Here is a 12,266-nt window from a genome sequence, read left to right as displayed (position 1 = left end):
AGGGATTTCCTAATCAGGCCAAAGTTTCATCAAATCTGATTTATCGATTAGCAAGATATTGTAGAATACTATATTTTCTTATGGGTCACTTATCAAGGGCGAAAACTTATCCTAATTCTTGTAAATATTCCTAGCAGTAACATTATTTGATGCTAGTTTAATACATTACAACAAGAACAAATTTGAAAACGTATTCTCCTCTTTTTCCTTCATGGTTGCTGGCCTATTTGAAGATATTTTTTAAGTTGTTTTTCAGGAACATACTACCATTCAACATAAAAAAATGAATGATTTTGCTTCAATAAAATGATATGTTGAATAATGTTCCTGAAAACACAGAAAAGATCTTCAAATTTGAAAATGGTTTTGCCCTTACTTGGACCTATAGTTTTTGCTTTCTCCAAGTCTATAATACATTAAACACCCTTGGCTAAATTTGAGCAAAAATATATAATATTTAGGCTGTTTATGCAAACAATACAGTCTTTTGCATCACAATAAACTTAATTGAAAATAAATAACTTAATTAAACACAATAATGATTTAAACGCATGAAAAAAATGTATTGACAATTTATGAAGTGGCACTCATTTTCTTAATTTCTTTTCTCTTCAACTCTTCTTAAACCACATTTTGGGTCTATTTCTAACTCCTAACTAGAGACCTAGTTCCTAATTTTACAGGATCCCTAACAGACGAAACTTCAAGTTGTTTAATACCTTTAAACCAATTTTTGAAGTTTTTTTTTTTTACTTCCACTTTTAGTTTTCTTTAGAAACACATAGTAGACTGTTCCATGCCTACATGTCTGAAAAATTACAGAATTTTTTCCTGCATTAAATTTTTATGTTATTCTAACTTCAAACTTACCTAATTTTACTGGACGACCAGGTTGGTGGGTCACGGATTTGGGCAAAACTTTTTTAGGTGGTTTTTCTGATATAAGGTTTTCTTTACATAAATAATAGTTTCAGAAGATGAGCAAACTCTCGAAGTAGCTCGAAACATCGACAATACTATTAAAGAAAAAAAAATACAGTTTCAAATAAAAAGGAACACGTGCTCATTATTAAAAAATGATTTGAGTAATTAGAACGACGAAATAAAAATATTAAAAAACGGAAAATTTAAATTTTCACAAAAGATTTTTTGTTGCGAAATCAGGGCTTTCCACAAAAAGTGGCGGTTACATGTCCATTATTTTGGAGTGTAGAATCAAAAAACGTTTGGTCCAAACCAAATTCGTGACCCACCAACCTGGTCGTCCAGTAAAATTAGGTGAGTTTGAAGTTAGAATAACATAAAAATTAATGCAGGAAAAAATTCTGTAATGCCTAGTTAGACTTTCTTTTTCAATTGGTTAAAATAATTAATAGATCAATTATGACTATTAAATATATATGGGTTAGTTAAAACTAATCTGTTTTCAATTTGTCACTCTTCATATTCTAATTTCCCACCTTCATGTACCTTACGTTTTTTACTTATGGTAGACCTTTATTCATTGCTCTTCAACTTACACTTCCGAATTCCCCATTTCCAACTCGAACCGACCTATTTATCACATCTAATTACCATTCTTCTCCGGCTCACTTTCTCCATGTACCTTTATTTGAGAACCTCCCACACTCTCCTACAAACCCTTATTCATTTAACCATATATTTCAAGATAAGAACAAAAAAGAGGCTATTTCGATCTGCCTCAATTCCTTTGTTATACCCGAAATACTCGTAATATCCTGTACTCTTTTGCTGTAAATTTCTCAAAAGCCTCTTCCGTACTATTATTTTGTAGGTCTTACATTTGCTTTTTACTCATTATTTCGGATTACTTCATCTCTATTCTATCCTTTTTCCTTAATTACTCGTCTTTTTATTTTTAACAATTTCACTTATTCCTTAGTTCTTGCTCTTTCGTTCATCGCATCCTGTTTTACCCGCATTTATAAATCGGACGATTAATCAGGTGTTGGATTAACGACGACGTTCTCCAGGACGGGGGCCGCAATCTAAATTTTCCGGAGCTGAAAGTGGTTTATCTAGACCATTTAGCAGTTCCGTATTTCAGACATAGGCTTATGTGTTTTAAGTGTCCTTAAGTACGTAAATATCGTAACTTTTTCTTTAAACAAAACCTGTTCATTATTGTGATAATCGTAAATAACTTTTTTGTAATTTTATTGCTAAAGTTTTCACAATGTATTAAATTAAAGGAGAGTTAAGTCAAAGTTTAAGTTTAGTTTAAGCAGAATGTTCAGAATTTGTTTTACCTTTAATTTGATCGTTACCGAACATTTTGTCCGGCCAATCATCGCTGGTCGTCTGAACCAAATTACAAGTTCAGCCCCCCGCAGACCGGATGAATTTCAGTCTTTCCTCATCTGAAAAAGTACAATACCATAATTCCTATAAATCAATTGACATTTTCAGTACTTTTTGGCAAAATCCAAGCTTTTCTTGGTACATTTTTGTCGTAAGCCAACTTATCAACTCCTATTTCAAATGGAACTAAATTTACAAAGTCGAGAAGGTATTAGGTCAAAGGAGTCATATATCATTGAATATATTCTGTTATTAAATCGGTAATATTCACCTTTTTATGTATTCAAGGTAAATGTAATAACTTTGAATGTTACTCCTATATTGTTCTCATTTAAAAATGCTTACTCCTCGCCTATGCTGAAATAATTAATATACAATACCTCATTAGAAACGGTGTGTATAGAAGGAAAATAATATTTAAATGTCAAATATTCCCCTTGATCAAATAATACATGATAACTTTGCTGTTTAACATGTATAACCTAGATAAATTTGATATAAATTAATTATGAGACTTTTATAATATGGATGGTGTCTCTAAAACGATAACTACTCATGCTTAAATAATATTACAATATTTGTTTCTCTATTAAGGTTTCATGTCACGTTTCTACCTACCATTTGGTTTTATTATTACGTTACAACAGCGCTAAGCAAATTTATTGTATTTATTCCGCCACAACAATTTCCTCACTAGGGAAGATATCGTGAGGCCATTGGGTTGGGATGAGGGTGTAAGGCCTGTATCTGTATTTGGACTTCTGTGTAGGATCGTAAGGTCGTATACAAAGTAGGAAGTTTGGGCAATGTTTCGAAGGATTTTGAACAGGAGTGACTTGATTCTTTGCAGGTTAGAATTCTTGGCTGAACCCCACAGTTCAATTCCGTACATCCAGATTTGTTGTAGTGGTAATGTGTAAATGAGGCATTTGTTTTGTAGCCACAGTTTCGATCTGTCGTCATGTGGTCTTGTGAATCGGGTGTGGTGTTCCAAGTAAGCCTTTACCTATGTTAAGTACCAAATAGCGATGGCATTGGCTGCTGGATGAGGAACAGAATTGTTTTATATTAAAAAAGAGGTCAAGGTGTTGGTTTTGTTGAGTCTATTTTCCATTTCTTGAACCATTCTTCCTAACAGGATAAATGGTCCTGGAGGTCTCAGGCCACTACTTGGTGTGGATGGCGGTATTGTCTAAATTCGTGAAGTTATATATATATATATATATATATANGTCTGCGGTGTATGTTGAGAAAAGAATTGGACCAAGGATGTTGCTTTGCGGAACAAATTTTGTGCCAGCAGTCGCGGTTATTCATTAAGTCCTAGTTAATTGTTTTGGTAAAAATTATATTTTAATAGTCGAACTTATAATTGAAATTTATTGGGTGAAATCTTAATTGTAATTAGAGTTTTGGGTGGTGATATTTAAAGAATTGATTATAAAACTAGGATTAGTTCGGCATAGTGGTAATGGATGTACCGATTCGTACTTGAAAGTACCATCGAAATATCGTTTAGGATGAGATAATAACTGAATGAAAGAACACCCTTGAGTTGAAAAGATCGAAAACTTGTCTAACAACTGGGAAAACAATCTTGTACTCAAAGAAGGATGAGATGATGTCTACCACCCTGTGGCATTTTTTGCACGTATTCTAGATACTTTTTTAGGGTAACGAAAAACCGGACAAGGTGGCTAAGGCCAAGGGACGTTCCAACCTCTTGACCAGAAGAGCGTGATCCGGCCCTCTGACCCTAAAATTGCAACATGATTGAAAAGAAATGTATGCATCGGTGGGCTGGATGGCTACAGAGAAGCTCTCAGGTATCAAGCTCGGTCTATAGGTTGCTCTCAGAAGATTTGAATCGAAGAATCGGGATCACAATCACCCGGCTAAGAATAGGCCATGTGCGTTTGACACCCAAACAGCATTATTTTTGGACCAAAGTTCGCTTATGCGTTCGGCACGTAATTGAAGGATGTCATTCCTTGGCTCTAGAAAGTGGGTACGAATGCCACCCGAAATGAACTTCTGCTTGAGCATAAAGTTGTTAGTAGATATTTCTGGTTGTGTTTCTATTTGGGTGTATTAAGATTGAATGTATTTATTAGGGTGAATGTGTAGTGAGTGAGGTCCAACGGTGGAATATTAAGTTCTCCATCAAACTTAATTAGATTAGTTATGTAGTATGTATAAAGGGTGATGAAAGAATAACGAGTACGCTTCAACACACACACACACACACACACAGAGAGAGAGAGAGAGAGAGAGAGAGAGAGAGAGAGAGAGAGACTCACCATACACTTTAATTGAGTGAATTATATGGATATAAGAAATAATGCATTGAAGAATGTGTGAGAGTGTGATTGGGTCTACGATTTAAAACTGCAAACTGTGAAACAAATAAGACCGAGGAAGCCACTTCGGAAATTTTTTTTCAACTGATTGTGAATTTTTAAGTAATGAGCCAATTGGTTCTTATGCTTTTAGATTTGTGAAATTCCGCGTAATTCAAATATTAATGCACAATTCCAATCTCATTCTCGCTAATAAATACATTCTCGATAAATAATACTTTCTCGCTAATAAATACGTGTTTCAGCATTTCATTGAATTGAATTATACAATCCACACTCAAACGACATCTCTAGACCTAACACCTGCTCCTAGATTTTGTAGTACTACTAGTAGTTTTAATCTCTTTCAAATCCTATATAACTCTTTCAAATAGATCCAGCTTGTCATCCAGTGCCTCTGATATTGCATTTTGTATATCATATTTTTTCTGTAACAAATGATCAAAGGACATTTTATTTTTACATGATCATCAACTGTACATTACACTTCGCGGAGGTAGTCCACGTGTTAGCCGTGTATCGCCTATTCTTAATCGTTTCAGCACAGCTTCTTTTCTTCGCTCATTTCTCAAATGATATGGACCAAATTCGCTCCATGTTTTTAATTGTCCTTAATTTATTATCCGATGCCCCCTGTTGCCACCGTTGCCACATCCATATTTATCTGCTTCTTTTGGTGATGAGTCTACTATATTTCCTGCAATTCCGGAGCGAGAATTAATATATGAATCATTTCAGTTATTTGAATGCCGCCCTGATCGTTTTGGGCATGTTCACCGTCGGAATGCTTAAGCACCGGGCCGGGACGTGCAAATCTTCATGTTCTGCCGTCTGGTGGGGAACTCCCGTCAAGACATCTTGCCCAACCATTGAAGTCCCCACCATTTCCACTATATATTAATTCTCCTGCTTCCGAGCTTCCATATCAAACTGGGGTGGACTCTCTGTCGGACAATCCGGTTTGGTTTTTTTCTTATCCCGTTTGAAGGTTTGTATTCGGCTTTTATTATATTTGGGTGCGATGCGAACGAAGCCTAGTTTAAATAGACGCACTTACTCTAACCTTAAGTCTTATCTTAAAAATATTTTTATTAATTTAGAATAGAAAAGTTAAAATGGGTAAAGCTTCTAGTTTCTGGAGAGTGAAATGAATCTGTAATCGATCATTATATACATCCAATGAGATTAATTTTTTATATTCTTATTTTCATGAATATCTGAAGTCAAAATATAGAACTAGTATTTATTTTAAATTTATTCCGTTTTAAGACTATATGTCAAATTGCTCTACGACACATAGTAAGGGTGAACCGATTTTTTCCTTTTGATTTAAAAAAGTCTAAAAATTAATTGGTAAGAATCTGTATTATTTTTTAATGCTAATTGTATATTTAAAAGTTGGATTAAATATTATTTATTTGTTAGAGAATGAAACTATTTTCTTCATTATGCTAATTTCCCACTACACTATAATTGCCATACACTAAATTGATCTTTAAGTGTGTAAATCAATTTCTATATGTTTATGGTGGTCAAAAATAATGCAGGTTTTGAAAAGGTAGTCAAACTTATTTGTAATTTTTATAAAATAAAGAAAATCTATTCGAAATATGTTCCATCATAATCTATACATCTTTGCCAACGGTGTAATAAGCATTTTTATTCCGCTTACATAAAAATCTTTATTTCGACTCATAATCAAGTCTGGGAAGGCGTTTTCGGCTTCACCACATTGTCTAAAAATTTTATCCTTCAAGAAGTGATCAAAGTGCCTAAAAATGTGGAGTCTGTAGGTCGGGTGAAAATGGAGGATATGGTAAGGTTTCATATCCTAAGTCCTTAAGGTTCCGCAGGTCATTGTAGCATGTGACCTGGGGTTATCGTGAAGAAGAATGCTGGACACTTACGGTTTAAATGCTGGACAAAGGCGTTGCAGTTTCTTGTACATTTTGTCAATTTCTTGACAATATTTCTCTACTGTGATAGTTAATACGCCATAATTCAGGAAATTATAGTGAACAACCCCATTAATACACCACCAAACAGTCACCATAACCTTTTTGGGTGCAGATTTGGTTTCGTGAAGTGTTTTGTCCCTTCATCCTTGCCCAACAACTGACCTGTACGCCTGTTTTTATCGTACAGAATGCATTTCTGTTCGCAAGTGATGATGCGCAGTTTGGGCAGCACTTTGTACAAGTTGAAATTCGTAAAAATAAATTTAACGAAAATCCAGTTTGGACATATTTAATTCCGCAGGTCCTGACTCTTATAAAATTCAATATGTGCTAAACTGTTTCGAATAAAATATAACAGTCAATAATATGATCAATAAATTAGATTCAAGGATTTAGCTTTGTTTACGTGACAACCACCTGCTAAAATAAAACAAATTTTCGAAACCTGCATTAATTTTGTATCAATCCAATAATAATATTTTCTCACTGTCTGCCTGTTTGTTTGTTTTTCACTCGGTCATTCTTTCTCTACTTGTTCAGATTCAGTCAACAGAATGATAGATAGACAGATAGATAAATAGATAGATAGATAGATAGATAGATAGATAGATAGATAGATAGATAGATAGATAGAGAGAGAGAGAGAGAGAGAGAGACAGAGAGTGAGAGAGAGAGAGAATGAGAGAGAGACTGGATATAAAGATTAATATATAGATAGATAGTCATATAGATAGATTGATCAATAGCGATAAAAAGTGAGTGACAGAGAGCGAGCGAGAGTAAGATAGATATGTAGATAGAGAGATAAATAGTAAGAAAGGGAGAGAGACTAAGGGTGAGAGAGTGAGAGAGACAGAGGGAGAGAGAGAGAAAGAGAAGGAGAGAGAGAATAAGACTGTCATAGAAAAAGAGAGTGAGGGAGGGAGAGAAAGAGCGAGAGAGAGAGAATGAGAGAGGTAGTGAGTGACGGATAGATACCTAAACACCAAGAAAGATAGAGGTAAATAGTTAGCAAAAAAGAGAAAAGTTAGATAAATCTATAGAGCAGACAGAGATACTTCCTCTTTAAATATACTAAAGATTCTTATGTTTATTCTGTACAAACTAAGTTTTTTATTAATTTTTACGTATAGGACATGCAATAAATTGTCATTATGTTCGAGCATGTTTCTGTAATACACTTCCATTTTTATTTGGCTTATTTTAATTTACACGTTGTTTAATATAATTTTAGAAGAAATTGTTGTTATTAATTGTTTTAATTATATTTTTATTGTTGTTTAGGAGGGGGATGAATTGAGACGTTGGCGCTCCCATGCGGTGGCTCGCACTCAAACGGACCTACAGTCTAAAAACCGCTGTTCAAGAGGCAAGTTCGCTCGTTCCCCTTCTTCAACAAGTTGCGTATTCTCGCACGAAAATATTTTTTTGCAAAAATCCCAAATAGAAGTCAGACGAACTTTACGCACGACGACTGGACAAGCGAACTCTCCAACGGATTAGTAGGGGAAGAAAAGAGGAAAATATCCCTCCAAAAAAGAAGTCGGTTCAAAATTTTTTTATACGGAAAAAAAAAGTTTAAAACCGTTCGACCATTTCTGGACTGGCGATGAGGGAGTTTTCGGAGTGAAATATGAGTTTAGTGACTGATGGGGGTTCTGGAGTGCAAGGGTAGCGGCGGTGAGGGACAGCGATGGTTTGATGACAATGTTTGAGGCTGGAGCCACGACATGGCTCATAGTGTTGGTGTCAGCGGCAGTTCTAGCTTCTGGCCCCTCACATTTAGCAAACATGACAGGCTCGGGCCGAAAAATACGCATCTTTTTGAACAAACATTATCTACAATTGAATTCCAACGGCACCGTCTCCGGCGCTGACGACCAAACTGTAACGAGTGAGTCTTTTTTTATATATATTTTAAACAAGCATGTTAGATATACAATAGACAAAAAAACAACAAATATTTTATATTGCTAATCGTAGCTGTATGTTAATTTTTTGTTGAAAAATGTTAAAATTTATCAAACACGATACCATTATGCAGCTTATTTTAATTTAAATTTAAAACAACAAAACAAAATTTACCTAATTAAATCTTCAATTTTCAGTATCATAGTCAAGTTAAAAATTGAATATTATTTCGGTGATGATTGAAACCGATTTTTTTATTTATACAGCAAAACGATAATTTGTAGGAAGCTAACGGTCCTAAGCTTCTTGACGGTCAACAAAGATTCTCAGATAGTTTGGCACTAGCTTAAATTCTCAAAAAATTCCAATTCGTCTAATTAAATTGCCTCGGCCGGACAATTTTTTTCAAAAAGTTTACAACGTGTTTTGTAACCGCAAGCTGCCCGTCCGGTTTTGGCCGTGGCCGGTGGACAGTCGATCGTAAAACTGTGATCTTCTTACCTTCATCAAACTTCATCTGTGTAGTGCAAAATTAGATCTAAATTTTGAAACGATTCTGTGACAGGCGTGTCTTAAAAAATTCCCTCTTTAAATAATTTATTAAAGTTTTAAACGTTTTACTCTCTTTTACTTTCTCTTTATCACTCACACTCTCTCGCTCTCAAGGGCGGCGAGAATTTATCTTTATCATTTGTTGGCTTAGATTCAATTGAATTTTACACTCGAAGCTTACACAATTGTTGTCTACGTGAGAGAACACACGTACGACTTTAAACCCGTTGTGCAGAATTTCTGCAACAATTTTTCCGACATCTCGCCGTGGATTTTAACCTTAACCCAGTTGAGGGATATTGAACTCGTTCAGCCTTATGCAGAAATCCCGAGACTCGTCCTTGGTGTCACATTAAGATTAGGGCAATTTGATGTACATTTTAAACCATCCTTTAAATTCGTCAAGTTTTGTTGTTTTGAAAGCCTTAGACTTTGGATAAAATATCACTAATTACAATGTTAAATAAAAATAATATTTAACGGAATATTTTGGAAATTATTTGTATGTCTAAGTTTGCCGAAATTTTTAAGAGAGCTTTAAAGTCGTGAAGTCAATTCGGTAATTGATTTGTTGAAAAAGGCCGATAAGTTCTTTCAAGTCCAACAGGAGGAAATAAGGATAATAATTTGCAAAAGAAACGGTCTGTTATTAATTTTATCACATACTTAAATTTCTGATGGTTTTTAAGGATGAGTAAAGCAAAAACGTATTTTTAAATTTTAAGAGAGCTTTAAAGTCGTGAAGTAAAAACGGTGACTGATTTCTTGAAAAAGGCCGATAAGCTCCTTCAAGTCCAATAGGAGGAATTAAGAATAATAATATGTCAAAGAAAGGTCAGTTATTAATTTTATCACATACTTAGATTTTTTATGGTTTTTAAGGACGAGTAAAGCAAAAATTATCCAAAATTTTAAGAGAGGTTTAAAGTCGTGAAGTAAATTCGGTGAGTTATTTGTTTAAAAAGGCCAATAAGTTCCTTTAAGTCCAACATGAGGAAATAAGGATACTATTGTGTAAAAGAAACGGTCGGCTATTAATTTTATCACATACTTAAATTTATTATAGTTTTTAAGGACGTATGAAGCTAAAACGTATTTTCAAATTTTGAAGAGGGCTTTAAAGTCGTGAAGTAAAATCGGTGATTGATTTGTTAAAAAAGGCCGATAAGTTCTTTCAAGTCCAACATGAGGAAATAAGATAATAATTTGCAAAAGAAACGGTCTGTTATTAATTTTATCACATACTTAAATTTATTATAATTTTTAAGGACGTGTGAAGCAAAAACGTATTTTTAAATTTTGAAGATAGCTTTAAAGTCGTGGAGTAAATTCGGTGATTGATTTGTTGAAAAAGGCCGATAAGCTCCCTCAAGTCCGACGGGATGAAATAAGTATAACAACAAGTAAAAGAAACTTTCATGATGGCTTTTCGCTTACTTAAATTTATTATAGTTTAAGGAAATCATAGGAAAAACTTTAACCAAATTTTTAGATAGCTTTCAAAGTTTTGTTGAAAAAGGTCGATCCGTTCCCTCAAGTCTAACAGGACGAAATAAGGATAATAATATGTAAAAGAAACGTTCAGTAATTAATTTTATGATAAACTAAATATCCTTATGGGTTTTAAGGACGTATAAAGCAAAAACGTATTCAAATTTTAAGAGAGCTATAAACTCGTGAAGTAAATCGTTGATTGATTTGTTGGCAAAGGGTGATAAGCTTCTGATGGGATGAAGTAAGGATAATAATATGTAAATTCAAGAATTTTTTTTCACATATTCAAACTACTTATCGCTTATGGAAGTTAAATATACAATTTTGTCCAAAATGTTAGGGAAATCCTGAAATCGTGAAGAGATTACTCAAGATTATTAGAGAGATTTCTTCGATAGTTGATTTTATTGAAAAACGGATGCTTCGAACGAAATAAGGATAATATGTAAAAGAAATGTTCAGTTATTAATTTTATCGCGTACTTAAATTTTGTTATATTTTTTTGAGGAAGTGTGAGTAAAAATAAAAACTAGCTTTTTTGCTTAGTCATGGTTTTTAAATCTTTTTTAGAGCGCTTAAGGCAAAAATGTATTAAAAAATTTTAAGAGAGCATTAAAGTCGTGAGAAAAATCGGCGCTTGATTTGTTGAAAAAGTCGATAAGCTTCTTGCAATCCGACAAACCGAAGTAAGGATAATTATTCGTATGTAAAATAAATATCCGACGATGCTATGGGAAAGACTATTTGTTCGATCGGCCTAGTGTGAATTCACAGCTATTTAGTTCGTAAAGTGCTGCAATGAATAGTTCGTTGATCTCTTGTTTAAACGGCATGGGGTGATCTGTTTTATTGGCACACGTCAGTCTGAAGGGGATTACAGTGAAAAGCGTAGGCGTTTTAAGCTTATTTTCCCGATGCCAAGTTTCTTTTGAAGTCTGGCGAAAAACTATATGGTATTTGGTGAATTCAATCGAGTCGATGAAGATTGAAATCTACTTGACAAACTGTTTTTTTATTTTTTATTTTTTAACGACAGGATTGGAAGTAGGCTACCGGTGTTTCGGAATATGAGTTTGATGTAGGTGGGCGTTTGCTTTCGCTTCTCACATCTCCACTCGAACTCTATATTTTATTTTTAATTATAGTTATTTCGTGAATAATTATGCCTCCGTATGAATAGTATGCCGTTCCGGAGAAAGGAAAGAAAGTAGGATGTGTAACGAGTAACAGACGATAAAAGAAATGGAGAATCGAGCGGTAATTAGTTTGCCACTTTTAGAGAAGAGATAATTCACAACAAGTTCCATATCGCCTTTTACAAGTGTCTCAAATTTTAAAAAAAGTTACGTAAATCCGTTTATGTCCTTACTCAGATCATAATTATACTCTTGGCTTTCGAGATTCAAGATAAACTCCCAGACTTGCCGGTTTGGATCTATACAGAATCAATCAATCAGGATGAAATTATTTTTTAATCACCCTTTATAGTCAATATTAGCCTAGGGTGGACGATTAACGTGGGGTATGGGTATCGCATCAATCTCTGGAAGGAAGTGGGTCATGTAATTTGAAGAGATCCCCTTCGGGCGCATCCTTGTCGACTGATGTTAAACTTCAGTTCTCGTCCTATATTACACGACTTTAATCTATTATATAAAAGTTTACTTCA

General features: G+C 34.1%; 1 protein-coding gene across 4 annotated transcripts in view; it reads left to right on the top strand.

Moving 5' to 3' along the window:
• Window positions 1-5,592: 5,592 nt before the first annotated feature.
• The window catches only part of LOC106665308, a 131,631-nt gene continuing 124,957 nt past the window's right edge, over window positions 5,593-12,266 (top strand). For 3 of the 4 annotated variants that reach the window (XM_014391638.2, XM_024228864.1, XM_014391637.2), the window contains exons 1-2: window positions 5,593-5,670; window positions 7,925-8,534. In XM_014391638.2, coding sequence (XP_014247124.1) covers window positions 8,342-8,534 — 193 coding nt within the window. In that variant the 5' untranslated portion in view covers window positions 5,593-5,670; window positions 7,925-8,341. The remainder of the gene's footprint in view (window positions 5,671-7,924; window positions 8,535-12,266) is intronic. The other variant, XM_024228865.1, reaches the window with a different exon arrangement.

The sequence above is a fragment of the Cimex lectularius genome, unplaced genomic scaffold, assembly GCF_000648675.2.
Source record: "Cimex lectularius strain Harlan isolate CLEC.00 unplaced genomic scaffold, Clec_2.1 scaffold297, whole genome shotgun sequence".
NCBI lineage: Eukaryota > Metazoa > Arthropoda > Insecta > Hemiptera > Cimicidae > Cimex > Cimex lectularius.
This window is presented reverse-complemented; position numbering and strand designations above follow the sequence as displayed.